This window comes from Camelus bactrianus, chromosome 12 (assembly GCF_048773025.1).
Source record: "Camelus bactrianus isolate YW-2024 breed Bactrian camel chromosome 12, ASM4877302v1, whole genome shotgun sequence".
NCBI lineage: Eukaryota > Metazoa > Chordata > Mammalia > Artiodactyla > Camelidae > Camelus > Camelus bactrianus.
In genome coordinates this window covers 67,002,754-67,016,694 of record NC_133550.1, presented here as the reverse complement: position 1 = coordinate 67,016,694, position 13,941 = coordinate 67,002,754, and the positions used below count along the sequence as shown (strand labels likewise).

The 13,941-nt window shown below is 45.9% G+C and overlaps 1 protein-coding gene across 1 annotated transcript in view; it reads right to left on the bottom strand.

The window, feature by feature from the left end:
- ATXN10 (ataxin 10) overlaps positions 1-13,448 on the bottom strand; it is a 149,720-nt gene extending 136,272 nt beyond the window's left edge. The window contains exon 1 of the mRNA XM_074375716.1: positions 13,096-13,448. Coding sequence (XP_074231817.1) covers positions 13,096-13,211 — 116 coding nt within the window. The 5' untranslated portion in view covers positions 13,212-13,448. The remainder of the gene's footprint in view (positions 1-13,095) is intronic.
- Between the last annotated feature and the right edge of the window lie 493 nt (positions 13,449-13,941).

Here is a 13,941-nt window from a genome sequence, read left to right as displayed (position 1 = left end):
GAGGGTGAGGGGAGTTCCTGGAAATTATCTCCTGGTTGCCCCTATTTTTCTCAGAAAAATAGGAAGCTGAGAACGAGGATGAGGGAGAGGCAATGGAGACTCAGGGAGAGCAAAAGGCACAGAAGAGGTGACTAGGGAAGCGGGGAATTACGGACTAGGGAACAGGAGGATGGCCAGGCAGGATGACACGCCTGCCCACGGCTAGTGATCGTCGGCTCACGGAAGCCCAGCCGGCACGGCTGTGAGGTCCTCTCCAGCCTTGCCCAGGCACTTGGGCGCAGACACAAAGGGAACAGCAAGGCGGCTTTGACTGGAGCGGGAGCTTTACCAGGAAAGAACAGCGAAGTTGAGAGAAGAGGCCAGGGACTCAGGATACACGCAAGGAGATGCTTCATTACGCATCCCTGGGTCTGCACTGGATTTCAGAATGGAAACGTGAACGTGAGGAACAAGCGGGCAGTGAAGAGGCAGGAAGGAGCAGGAGCAGCACCTGCAGGTCCTGGCAGGGCTGGAGACTCGCTGGAGTAGGGGACCCAGAGACACAAGAAGACAGGCAGCCAGAGGGGGACTGGAGGGCCGGGCTGTGGAGGGAGTGCAGCTGGAGTTCACAAGGCCTGGAGCACAGAAACAAAAGGCCGGGGTGATGACAGGATAACCTATGTAGCACTAAGTACCCAAGACTAAGACAGGAGAAGTAACGCGGAGCTAACACTGAACTAGAGCTAAGTTCTTTAAGGAGCAGGTACGGTGACCACAGAGCATTAACAGCGAAAGAGATTACACCCGCATATACTCTGATGGTGAGAGAGGAGACGCTGGAGGGCTCGGGGAGGAAAACGCTGCGAGAGCAGCAGCGATAGGCACCGTCACACCTACACGCCTCCAAGCCCAGCAGCCCACTGCACACAGGAGAAGACGGCCCCCCACCCCGACAGCCCACTGCACACAGGAGAAGACTGCCCCCCCACCCCGACAGCCCACTGCACACAGGAGAAGATGGCCCCCCACCCCGACAGCGCACTGCACACAGGAGAAGATGGCCCCCCACCCCGACAGCCCACTGCACACAGGAGAAGATGGCCCCCCACCCCGACAGCCCACTGCACACAGAAGACGGCCCCCCCACCCCGATCAGCGCACTGCACACAGGAGAAGACGGCCCCCCCACCCCGACAGCCCACTGCACACAGGAGAAGACGGCCCCCTAAACCAACAGCCCACTGCACACAGGAGAAGACGGCCCCCGACCCCGACAGCCCACTGCACACAGGAGAAGATGGCCCCCCACCCTGAAGACCTTCTGGGAAAGGTCTGTCCTCAGAAGTGAGCCATGTTTCACCAAGATCAAGACAACAGATGGACTGTTCAGAGGCCGAGGACATGGGGAATTTCGCTGAGGGCACAGGGGAAGGGTTTTAAAAGATGACGTGTCATTTAGGATGACATTTCACTTAGAATGACATTCTCCAGGAGCATCCATGTTGCTGCAAATGGCGTTATGTGGTCGGTTTTTATGGCTGAGTAGTATTCCATTGTATAAATATACCACATCTTCTTTATCCAGGAACCTATTGATGGACATGTAGGCTGTTCTAAGTGATGTAAGCCAGAAAGAGAAAGAAAAATACCATATGAGATCGCTTATGTGTGGAATCTAAAAAACAAAAACAAACAAACAAACAAAAACAAAGCGTAAATACAGGACAGAAATAGACTCATAGACAGAGAATACAGACTTGTGGTTGCCAGGGGGGCGGAGGGTGGGAAGGGATAGACTGGGATTTTAAAAATTGTAGAATAGATAAACAAGATTACACTGTATAGCACAGGGAAATATACACAAAATGTTATGGTAGCTCACAGAGAAAAAAAATGTGACAATGAGTGTGTATATGTCCATGTATGACTGAAAAATTATGCTGAACACTGGAATTTGACACAACACTGTAAAATGATTATAAATCAATAAAAAATGTTAAAAAACAAAAAGATGACGTGTCAGAAAAGGATTCATACAAAGCCTGAAGGGAGTCAGAGAATAGCAGAAAACTGAGGAGTCTCCCATACAAAGTAAAAATATCAGCTTGTGAACATCTAGCAGCCACCCTGTCGAGATGTGACTGTGAATGGCCCTGAAACCACAGGTCAGCCTGGGGAGAAGTGACGTCTCTGTCACTGAGGTTTCCATTCATGTAATGGTATAAACATTGGTGTTTTCTCTAATGTCTTCTGATAAAGTTTTATAATATTCTCAACGAGGATGATAGCCACTAACACTTAAGTTGTGCTTATTACGTGCCCAGCATTCTTCTCAGGAATACGTATATACACATATATATATACATTAACTCCTCAGTGGCCATAATGAGTGTATCACATGAGTACAAATCGCCCTCTTAACTCTGATGTGACTTCTCTAGGCCTGTGGCCGTCAGAGAGGTTGACTCAACGTAGAGTTAGTCCCAGGGTTCCTTTGCCTTTGAATGAGTGTCCTTGCCCACAGCCCAGTGGCCACACCCTTGGGCCCGGGGACCACTACAAAAGACTGTAAGAATGAAAGAGCTGAGAAACTCTCCTCTGAGGGCACCGTTGGTCACAATTCTAACCTTCTTTATTTTGATTTGCTGGCTCAAACTTTTTCCTGTCTACTTTGTCCATTTAAGATAATTGAAGGTGAGGGGTGGCTCTCACTGACCACATCTGTGTTTTGAAGTTGAGTCAGAACACCTTACCAGACAGCTCCATGTGGTATTCCAGCTCATGGCACAGGTAAAAATAAAGGCGCTGTCACCACTCCACACAGTCCTTTTTATAGTGCAGCGTAATTGACGTTCTCTCTCAACAAAGCTGATCTGAATCATGCTTGAGTCAAGATAGCATATGGCATCCTTAGCTAAGCTGACTACTCGTGTGGGTTTTGGGGGTTTTTTTGTTTTGTTTCATTTTTTGTTTTTGTTTCTGGCGCAGCCAAAGACTTGCTGGCCGGAGGCTCAGTAATGCTTGGGGGAAACCTGCGTGAGTGTGTGTACATACAGACGGTGGGCTTATTTTTGAGTTCTGCACCATGTTGACCTCTGAAAGGCTCAGTCTACTCCCTTTATGAAAGTTAGTCAACATATTAATGTAAGCAATTAAGAATACCAAGACATTTTTTATCTCTTGATATCATAACCATCTGTCATATCTGACAATTTTTTCTAACTAGAGTCTTTCCTCTATGCGCTCACTTTGTATCCAATGACTCCAGAAAATTAAATATTTAAGGAAATAATAAAAACATCATCAAGTGCACATGATGTGCTAGGACTTAAAGCGGTACTGAGAACCCAGAGGTAGATTAAGAATCCTGCCCTCAGGTTGCTCTCATCCTTGTGGGACTGGCAGGTGATTAAGTGAAGTTCTCTGAGAGAGGGAAGTACTGTATGCGAAGGGGACCCCAGGGCAGAAGCATCTGGGTCAAGAAAGGTTTTCAGTAGGAGATGAAACAGTAATTCAAACAAGAGGAAACCAGGAATGTGTGCACGGGCAAAGGAATGAAGTTATAAATTTAATATTACAGCATGTGAGCTACTCCTCCTTCGGTGGCCCAAAGTGAGCTAAAGACAGTCACTTGTACTGTACCAGCTAAAGCTGCACCGCTAAACACAGCGCGTGGCACACGGCATACATGAAGTGATGAAATGAATGGCTCACAGGGTACACCAAATTAATAGCTTTTGAGTAATTTCAGCAACTGTTACTGACTGGCTCTCTGCAGGACTAAGAGTGGTTTTTTCCATTACAGCCATTGGCTCTTCATTGTTCTGTTCAGTTCAATACGTATTAAGCACCCAAAATGGACCAAGCACTGTACTAGAAGACACCATAAAGAAGACAGTCCCTGCCCTCAACACAGCCACAATCAAGTGGGGATAAAGATGCATAAAAGCCTGTTTCATTGTGAGAAGTGCGGCAAGGGAGGCGCTCACACTTCAGACTCTCCCCTCCATTCCAAACAAGGTAACCACATGTTCATTTTTTAAAATTATACAGCCCAGTTTTAAAACAAGGTGAGTACCTCCATACACTGAAAACTGACTGGAAATACTCGGCTAAATCAGGTCTAAACTAGAGTGGACCGGTTCAGAATGGCCAGAGGCTGTCTGCAGTTCAGCTCCAGCAGGATGACGGGGACCAGAAGCAGCCACCATGTCAAACTCAGTGCTAGGACAGGACTCCTCCGCATGTGAAGAAAGAGGAAGAGCGCTGTGCTCAGTGCAGCCCTGGGCATCGGCTCCATGCACAGCTGTGTGCCTCCGACGTCAGGAGGAAGCCGAGAGAGCTTCACACACAGAATCTGGTCCAAGATGCTGGCCGGCTGGGTGACCAGGCAGAAACCCAATATCCCCAGTAGCACTCTGATATAAATCATCAACAGAAGATCTGACTTTAGGCTAGGGTCACTGGGGAAATACGTGGAAGAAAGCACAACATCCTTATACAGGGAAAGGAGAGCCCAGAAAGGGGGGAAATATAACAAATCTCTCAAGGTGAGCCAGCAAACTAAAACTTCAAAGCGAAAAATCCAACCCTCAGAAAAACTGGCCCCTTTCCTCCCACTCCCAGTCCCAAGCCCCGCAACCCTGGACTGTGCTGGACTCAGCCCCAGGTCCAAAGGGCACTTCCATCAGGGAGCACAGAAAGGGACCTCGTGCACCTTAAACTAGATCTACAGAACGAGCACCTGGAGATGCTCAGGCCAGTGACCCAGCAGGCAAAGGAGGAGTTACTACATCACTGGCACTGGGGGATTTGATGGGAGGTCTCTTGTACCTCTGTGTCTAAGGATAACCAGAAACAGGCAACTGCAGCAACCACAGGCCGACAAGAGGAAGGCAACCAAGGGCTCGGACCCCTAGCATCAGAGGCGCGCTCCAGCACCGGGGGAAAGGACATCCAGACTGGCAGGCGGGGCAGGGAGAGGACCACTGCCACTTACAGACCCAGGACAGGCTGCAGCTCTGGGGACGGAGCTTACTGCACCGACACTCCAGGCGAGGCCGTTTCCTCTCCTGATTCTGACCAGAGCCTGCAATAGTAATCCTGGTGTCTGCTGAGCACCATTCCGGACTCTCTACTTACAGCTCACCCTAATACCTACATCAACCCTACAAGGTAGGCATTATTATAATACCCATTCTACCAAGGAGAAAACTGAGGCTCAGAGAAGTTAAACATATTTGCCAGTTCAGGCAGCTAGTAAGTTGCAGTACTTGGATTTGAAACTAGACCTAAGCCTTACAAAAGCCTTTTCCCCCTGAAATCCACTGAGTCCAAAAAAGGTATCAATATTTCAGACTGGCACATTTCAGGGGAGAGGGGAAGAGCTCCCAAAACTCACATTATTTAAAAAAAAATTCAGTCACTGCATAAAAGCCCCACAGAGCCCTGTGTTATTCAGAGGTCACAAAAAGGAAAGGTCAACCCCACCCCCCAGGAGAAAGAGAGCTCACGTCCCAAGCCAGTCAGACGTAAGATACACGACTGTCCCTGCAATGCAAGATCCCAGACCCCTCACACTGCAATTCTCGGGGGACAACGGGCTGAAGCGTCCAGTGCCACATTTCCTTCCCTCATCCTTCAACGATTACTTCTCCTGTTTTCTAGATTTGGTTTCAAGCATTTCATTCATTCTCCCATCACCTCAGCTCATCTCAGGTTCTGGAAACACAGATAGCACTGTCTGGCATGGGTGAAAATGTGGAACAAAACCCAGTTAGCTCTGAGTATACTAAGAACACGAGATGTCCAATTCTCTCTTCTCTTCAAGCAAATTGTACAACTCAAACCATTACTTCACCAGTGGTAACTCTCAATTAGTGACAGAAAAGACCAGTGACATTTCCACCAAGTCCTCCAATCATGCTGGCTGAGATTTAGCTCAAGTTCTTCCGGGGGTGGCAAGAAGAATAATTTACACACCGAAAACTAAGATATAATTTGCCTACAGTGAAATATGGTGATCATAAATGCTGAATGGATTGTGTCAAACCCAGGCAACCATTATCCCCGTCTAGACAGAGCACGTTTCCTTTACTCCAGCAAATTCCCTCATGCTCCTTTCCAGGCAACCCCAGCCTCCTCTGACAACCACCGCTCACGTCTGCATCACCACTGACCAGCTCTGCCCGCTGCACAGCCCCACGGAATCATACTGTATGTACTCTTTGTTTGGCTGCTCTCGTTCAATATGCTTCAACATCTGTCCACGCTGTCTTGTACACTAGTGGGTCACGCACTTCAGTCACCAGGCAGTTTTAGCCATTCTCCCACTGGTGGACATCTGAGCATCTGAGCTGTTTCTAGTGTCTGGCTGTTATCAACTCTTTTATTTATAAGTCTTTTGTGGACGTATGTCCTAGGGTAAATACTGAGGGTCACAGGCAGGGGTACATTTAACTTTACAGAAAAACTACCAAAATGTTTCCCAAAACAGCTGCACCACTGACACTCCCACCAGCAAAGTACCAGAGCTAGCAGTTGCACCACACCTTCACCAAGATTTGGTGCTGTGAGTCATTTTAATTCTAGCCATTCTAACGAGTATCCAGAGGTTTGTCACTACGCTTTTGTTTGTTTATAACAGCTTTATTGAGATGTAATTAGCATACTACTCATTTAAACTATATAATTCGATGGATTTTGGTATATTACATTTTAACACATTGATCACCTCATCACCCAAGTGTGGGTGACAGCTGTGTTTCCTCAGAGGTAACCAACCCACAGTGGGCAATCAACGTGTTAACAGTGGTAAAATATGTATGTAACAAAATTCACCATTTTTAAGTGTAGAATTCAGGGGCTTTAATTACATTCACAATGTTGTACAACCATCACTCATTACTAATTCCAAAAGCTTTTTAATACCCCAAACAGAAACTCTGTAACCACTAAATAACTCCCCCTTCCCCTCCAATCCCTGGTAACCGCTAATCTTTCCTTTTCTATGAATCTGCCTGTTCAAGGTGCTTCATATAAATGGAATCATACAGTATTTGTCCTTTTACATCTGGTTTCTCTCACTTAGCGTGTTTTCAAGGTTCACCCACAGTGTCGCATGTATCAGTTACTTCATTCCTTTTATGGCTAAACAATATTCCATTGTATGTCCTTAACACTTTTGTTTACCCATTCATCTACTGATGGACACCAGGGCTGTTTCCATCTTCTGGCTAACGTGAATAATGCTACAGTGAACGGTGGGCACCCAAGTATCTGAGTCCCTGCTTTCAATCTCTTGGGTACATACCTAAGAATGGAACTGCTAGGTCATATTCTATGTTTAGCTTTTTAAGGTGCCACTAAACTGTTTTCCATAGTAACTGAACCATTTCACACCCCACCAGCAATACACAAGGGTTCCAATTTCTTCACATCCTCACCAACACTTATTTCCTTTTTTTTTTTTTTTTTTTTTGGTAATAGCCATCCTAAGAGCATAGAGTGGTATCTTGTTTTAATTTGCATTTTCTTAATGATTAAAGATGCTGAGTACTTTATCATGTTTGGTGTGTTTGGTGGCCATTTATGTATCTTCCTTTGTCAGCACAGAAGTTTTCTGTCCAATTTTTTAACCCGGTTATCTTTTTACTATTGAGTTGCAGGAGCACTTTATATGTTCTAAGCAAATCCTTGGTCAGATATATGTACTGAAATACTTTCAGTCTATGGCCTGCCTTTTTCATTTTCTTTATGATGTCTTTTGATGAAAATTTTTTAATTTTGATAAAGTCTAATCTGATAATCAATTTTTTTCTTGCATGGTTAGTGTTATCTGTGCCCTGGATAAGAAACATTTGCCCATACTCAAAATCACAAAGATATTCAGCCATATTCTAAACATTGTATAGTTTCAGCTTTTATGCCTAGGTCTACAATCCATGTTGAAGTATTTTCTGTGAATGGTACAAGGTGTGGGTCAAAGTCCATTTTATTCTAATTAGATATCAAGTTGTTATACTACCATCTGTTGAAAGAAATAGGTTTTTTTATTGAAGTAGTCAGTTTACAACATTGTGTCAATTTCTGGTGTACAGCACAATGCTTCAGTCATACATAAATATACATATGTTCACTTTCATATTCCTTTTCACCAATACTATAAGATATCAAATATATTTATTTCCCTGTGCTACACAGTATAAACTTGTAGTTTATCTATTTTATATATACCAGTGTCTGCAAATCTCAAACTCCCAATTTATTCCTTCCCACCCTCTTCCCCCCTGGTAACGACAGGTTTGTCTTCTGTATCTGTGAGTCTGTTTCTGTTTTATAAATAAGTTCATTTGTCTATTTTTTTTTTTTTTTTTTTTAGATTCCACATATGAGTGATAGCATATGGTGTCTTTCTTTTTCTTTCTGGCTTACTTAGACTTAGAATGACATTCTCCAGGGCCATCAATGTTGATGCAAGTGACATTATTTTATTATTTTTATGGCTGAATAGTATTCCATTGTATAAATATACCACATTTTCTTTATCCATTCATCTGTCAATGGACATTTAGGTTGTTTCCACGTCTTGGCTATTGTAAACAGTGCTGCTGTGAACACTGGAGTGCAGGTGTCTTTTTGAATTAAGGTTCCCTCTGGACATATGCCCAGGAGGGGGTTTGCCGGATCATATGGTAAGTCTATTTTTAGTCTTTTGAGGAATCTCCATACTGTTTCCACAATGCCTGTACCAAACTACATTCCCACCAACAGTGTAGGAGGGAATACATCCTTTTCTCCACATCCTCTCCAGCATTTATCCTTTCTGGACTTTTGAATTATGGCCATTCTGACCGGTGTGACCTCATTTTAAGAAATAAGTTTTAAACTGATTTTGGTTTAGAGTTTGCAAATATTTTGCAAAGGGAAGATATCTGGAAATGGCCTTAACATTCCTTACACAACACTCAGCATGCAATAAAAGACAGGACCAAATGACTAAACACAAGAAGACAAAAACTGACAATACATATTTATCAGGCACATTCTCTAAAATGACAATACTTAATGTGCTTAAGAAGGTAAATAACAAAATGAATTTTCAACAGAGTAATCCATTTAAAAAAAAACAAATAAATTCTACAATAACTCAAAAATACAATACCAGAAACTAAGAACACAACAGGTGACAGCAGATTAGACAAAGCAGAAAAGAGGAGAAGGGAACTAGAAGGGCGATTAGCAGAAAATTTTCAAACAGAAGCTCAGACAGAATGGGAAATACTGACAGGAGGCTATGAAACATGTAAAACATAGTGAAAGGTTTAACATATGTGTAATTGGAGTCCCTGAAGGAAGGGAAAGAATGGGAGAGAAGCCGTATTTGAAGAAATACTGGCTGACAATTTCCCAAATTGTTCAAAGACATCCAATTCAAGAGTATTATCCTAACAGGTAATTGTAAAAAAGCTAACCATCTCTGTCCCCATGGGCCTTCCATTCTGGAAGGAGGCACAGAATAAATAAGACACCACTCAATGATTACATAGTATGTTAGAATGTGCTTTCTTAAAAAAAAAAAAAGGAAAATAGAGCTTATAGGATATAAAGGGGTTCAGAAGTATGGAGGGAAGTATCTGCACTATTACACAGGAACACAAAACCTGGAAGAAAGTAATCAGAAAAATACCTTTGACTAAAGACAGATTAAAGAGAAAAAAGAAGCCACACTGACAGACTCTTTTAAAAAGTTATTATCTACATGAGTATGGAAGAAAAAGACCAAGCATGCGCCATTGAGTAGTAAGTTATGCAAAAAGCTGCAATTCTACAAGAATTTGTTAAACACCTTCAATTAACAGACTGACTGCGGTGCTAGGGATACAGGGAGTGTGATGTGCTCACTTTACTCAAGGAGCTTATCTGACGGAAGAGCAATGAGGTATCAGTTTAAGTGTGAAAAGAATTTACAGAAAGTAGCATCCAAATGTTACTGTTCTTTCTCAAATACTCAAGAACCAGAACATAACCTTCCCTATAGAGAAAAATAAATTATAGAGTAGCATTAGTCAAAAGAACTTTTGGTAATGATGGAAATACTCTGTATCTGCATGGTCCAGTAAGGTAACCACTAGCCACATGTGGCTACAGAGTAGTTAAAATGTGGCTGGTCCAAGGAAGAAATGTAATTATTAATTTTACTTATTGCTAATTAATTTAAACAGCCACATGCAGCGACTGGTTACACGGACACTGGAGGTACACAGTATGACAACCTATCTCACCTGGCTCTACACTTTAATAGGGGAGGTCTGGGTACATCATTAGCAAAAATGATGTAGAAATATCCTAAGGATAGCTAAAGGACTGGAAAATAAAGCCTCCAGGAAAAGGGTGAAAACAGAATTTTTAGTGTATTTATATCTTACTTTCCTCCAGAATGAATTTAACATGACTTGTAAAGACTCACAGCACAGCAAGAAAAATTATTTTTTAAATAAATGCAGATATGTATATTAAACAAATGGTATTAAACAAATTTAAAATTATTATGAAAAAATTAAAATTTAAGAATTAAAATAATTTTTTAAAACTTAAAAAGAGAAAAAAATGCAGATATGTGCATTAAACAAAAGGTATAAGACAAATTTAAAACTGTTAAGAAACAGAATTACCTTCCACAGAGAAGACATAGCTCAATAGTATCTTAATACTGACATTTTATGATCATAATTAATTTTTATGGATTTTAGCAGTTAAGACACTATTCCCCATTACATTCTATGAGTTTAATCGAAAGGAAGAAAATTTTAGATTGATATAGTAATGATCTATTGCTATATAACAAACTACCCCCAAACGTAGTACTTTAAAACAATCACATGTGTGGTCTTACACAGGCCAGAGGGTCAGGAATCTGAGTGGAGTGGTTCTGGCTCAGGGTTGCTCACGAGGGGGACACAACTGAAGTGGACGGGGACTGAGAGGATCCGCTTCCAGGGCGGTGCATCACACGACCACTGGCAGGAGGCCTCAATCCCTCAGCATGCAGATCTCTCTACGTGGGCGCCTGAGTGCCCCCATGACATGGCAGCTGGCTCTGTTGGAGCGAGTGATCCAAGAAGAAAGCAAAGAGGGAGCTGCAGTGCCTTTTACATCTCAGAAGTCACACTGTCACTTCCCCCAAGCCTATTATTTAAAAGCAAGTCACTAAGTTCAGCCCACACTCAAGCAGAGAAGAATCCTTTTGTTCCATCACTTACTTACTTTTGCTTTGTCTGGTGTCTTTCTATTTGCTACCCTGAGGCCGTATTTTGCTTCACTTTCTGTCCCATCCAGCGCCTGGCACCTTGGCCAATCTTCCCTTCCCTCCAGGTCCATCTGCACTGAATGGATCCTCTCAGAGCAGCTGGACTCTGGTCCAAACCCCATTAGACCCCGCTGAGGGACACTAGTGAATCCCCAAAGTCAGCATACAGTCCCTTTGCATATATTGTTCTTTCTAATTAGCCCTCTCACCTGTAGGCCATGCAGTCAAAGTAACCCAATGGCCCTTCCTGACCCACCAATCTATACGTCAGATCCACAAGCTCCCTCCTGCCACTAACTCTTCTCGACTGGACCCGGTACAATTCGTTTACATGGCAATTACGCTAACATGCTTAAAAAAAGGGATGTCACACGTATCTTTGCACCTTCAGCCCCTACAAAGAACCTGTTTCAGAGCAGATGTTCAGTAAAGGCTGATGACTGATCTCTGACTAAAGGAAGAGTCCACCATGGTAAAGACATGCCAAAGCATTAACTCAATCAATACACCTCCCAGGGGTATCATATCAATTAACATATCTCCCCAAAAGCCCAAAGAGCAGGGCCCTTGGCTCTTAGCACTTTCAACAGCTCAATGTTCCTATTGTGATCTGAGGCAGAAGTGCTCAGACCAAGAGGCCCCTCTATGGACCATCTGGACCAACTCCCTTTCTTCTATGCTCCCTCTGCTCTTTGTGCATATTCCCGTGATTGTATAATCATCTGCTGTCTCCCCAGAATAGGGCTTCCCAGAAAAGGACTTTTCATTTTTCAGCTGCATCGCCTGGCACAAAACCTGGCACATGGGAGATCACCCGCAAATGTATTAAATAATAAGAGTATCAGCTAATATTTATTTAGTACTATGTATCAGGTATCCATCAAGGATTTAATACACATTATCTCACTTAATCCTTACAAATAATCTCACCAGAAAGGTACTGTCCAGCATTTTTCCTATTAAATAGACGTGGAAACTGAGGCCCAGAGAAGACTAGGACAAAATCAAACAAGCATTGACTGAGATTGTCACATAATTTAAATTTTCAGATGCTTTATTTCATTTATTCCTCTGTACAATTCAGCAATAAAATTATGTATTATATTCCCATTTTCAGGCAAGAAATCTAAGGCTTGGAGAAACTGCACCATAAGGCACAGCTTGTAAAGCCAGGAACCAAGTCCAGGTCCGTCAGGCTCCTGGGTACCTTTTACAATGGCTATCGGGCCCTTCAGCGGCAGAATCAGGATTGAAGTGGCGCTGCCACTACTGGAAATGGCAAAGCCTGGGCTGACAGTCAGGCAGAATGGAGTGCCAATCTTAGTCTCACAGCTGGGGAATGGTGTTCACGCCACCTCCCACCTTGCACATCCGTAGCGTGTCTCTCGCCCACCAGCACATATGCTATCTGACTCTGGGGCCTGTCAGTCGGCTCCCAGCCAGGGCCTCCGAGAGGACCTTGCACGTTACAGGTTCGCCATCAACGCGTGCTCAGCTAACAGAACACGCATAACGTGGCGGAAAGCTCCCATGTATCCGTCCCCTTCCCGAGCCCGACTTCACAACTGTACTGGCGAGCAGGGAGCAGGTGTCAACCCCCAGGGCCCCTCGGGGACCCGCGCGGGAGGACGTGGGCCTGGCATCGGCGGCCCGGGGCCCCCCCGGGGGGCGCGCGGAGGCCTCCACCCCGCGGCCATCCGGGAGGAGGGGGCGGGCCTCTGCACCACCGGGCCGCGCCGGGCGCCCCCTTCCCCGCACCGCTCGCGCAGCCGGGCCGCCCCCGACGCTCGCGCCGCCCGGGCCGTTACCGATTCCGCTGCTCTTTGAAGAGCGCCGTCAGCGCGCGCAGAGCCTCCAGGTCCTGGATGGGCGCGGGCACCATGACGCCGGACAGCCTGGCGGGCGGCGGCCTGGGCGCGGCCATCTTGCCGCTCGCAGCTCGGGCCGAGCGGGCGACGACGAGGAGCAGGAGGAGGAGCAGCAGCAGGGAAAGCAGGAGGGGGAGGGGCGCCCGCAGCCTCCGGACGCCGCCGCCGCCGCCGCCGCCTCAGTGCCACTGCAGCCGCGGCCGGGGCGGGAGGGCGCGAGGTCACGCGGCCGGGAGGGCCTCGGGCCGGAGGACGCGACGGAGCGGCGAGGGGAGGGGGCGCGGGCGGAAGTCCCGCCTGCAGGGAGGGGGCGCCGGCCGGAAGTTCGGCCTGAGAGGAGGGGGCGCGGGCGGAAGTTGTGTGTGAGGGGGCGGGGACGCCAGGAGGGTGTGGGATCCCAGAGGAGAAGTCGGCAGAGGGTTTCGGGGACAGGTTCACCCTGAGGGGCGAGATGCGGGCAGGGGTCTCGACGGGAGTGGGTTTGGGGGACACGTTCACCCTGAGAGGGGAGATGAGCGGGGGAGATCTCGACGGTTTACCCTGAGAGGAGACATGCAGGCCTGGGAGGCCTCGACAGGAGGGGTTTGGGGGTACAGGTTCACCCTGAGGGACGAGATGCTGGCAGGCGGGTTCTGGATGTGGGTGGGGTTTGGAGGAAGGGAGAGGAGTCCTGCAGAGCCCCCCCCCCACCTCTAAGAGAAGGCTGAAGACCTGGATCGTGGGGTGGACTGGACTGATCAGTGCACATACCCACCCAGTGGAAGCTGGAGCCATCTCACCAGCGTG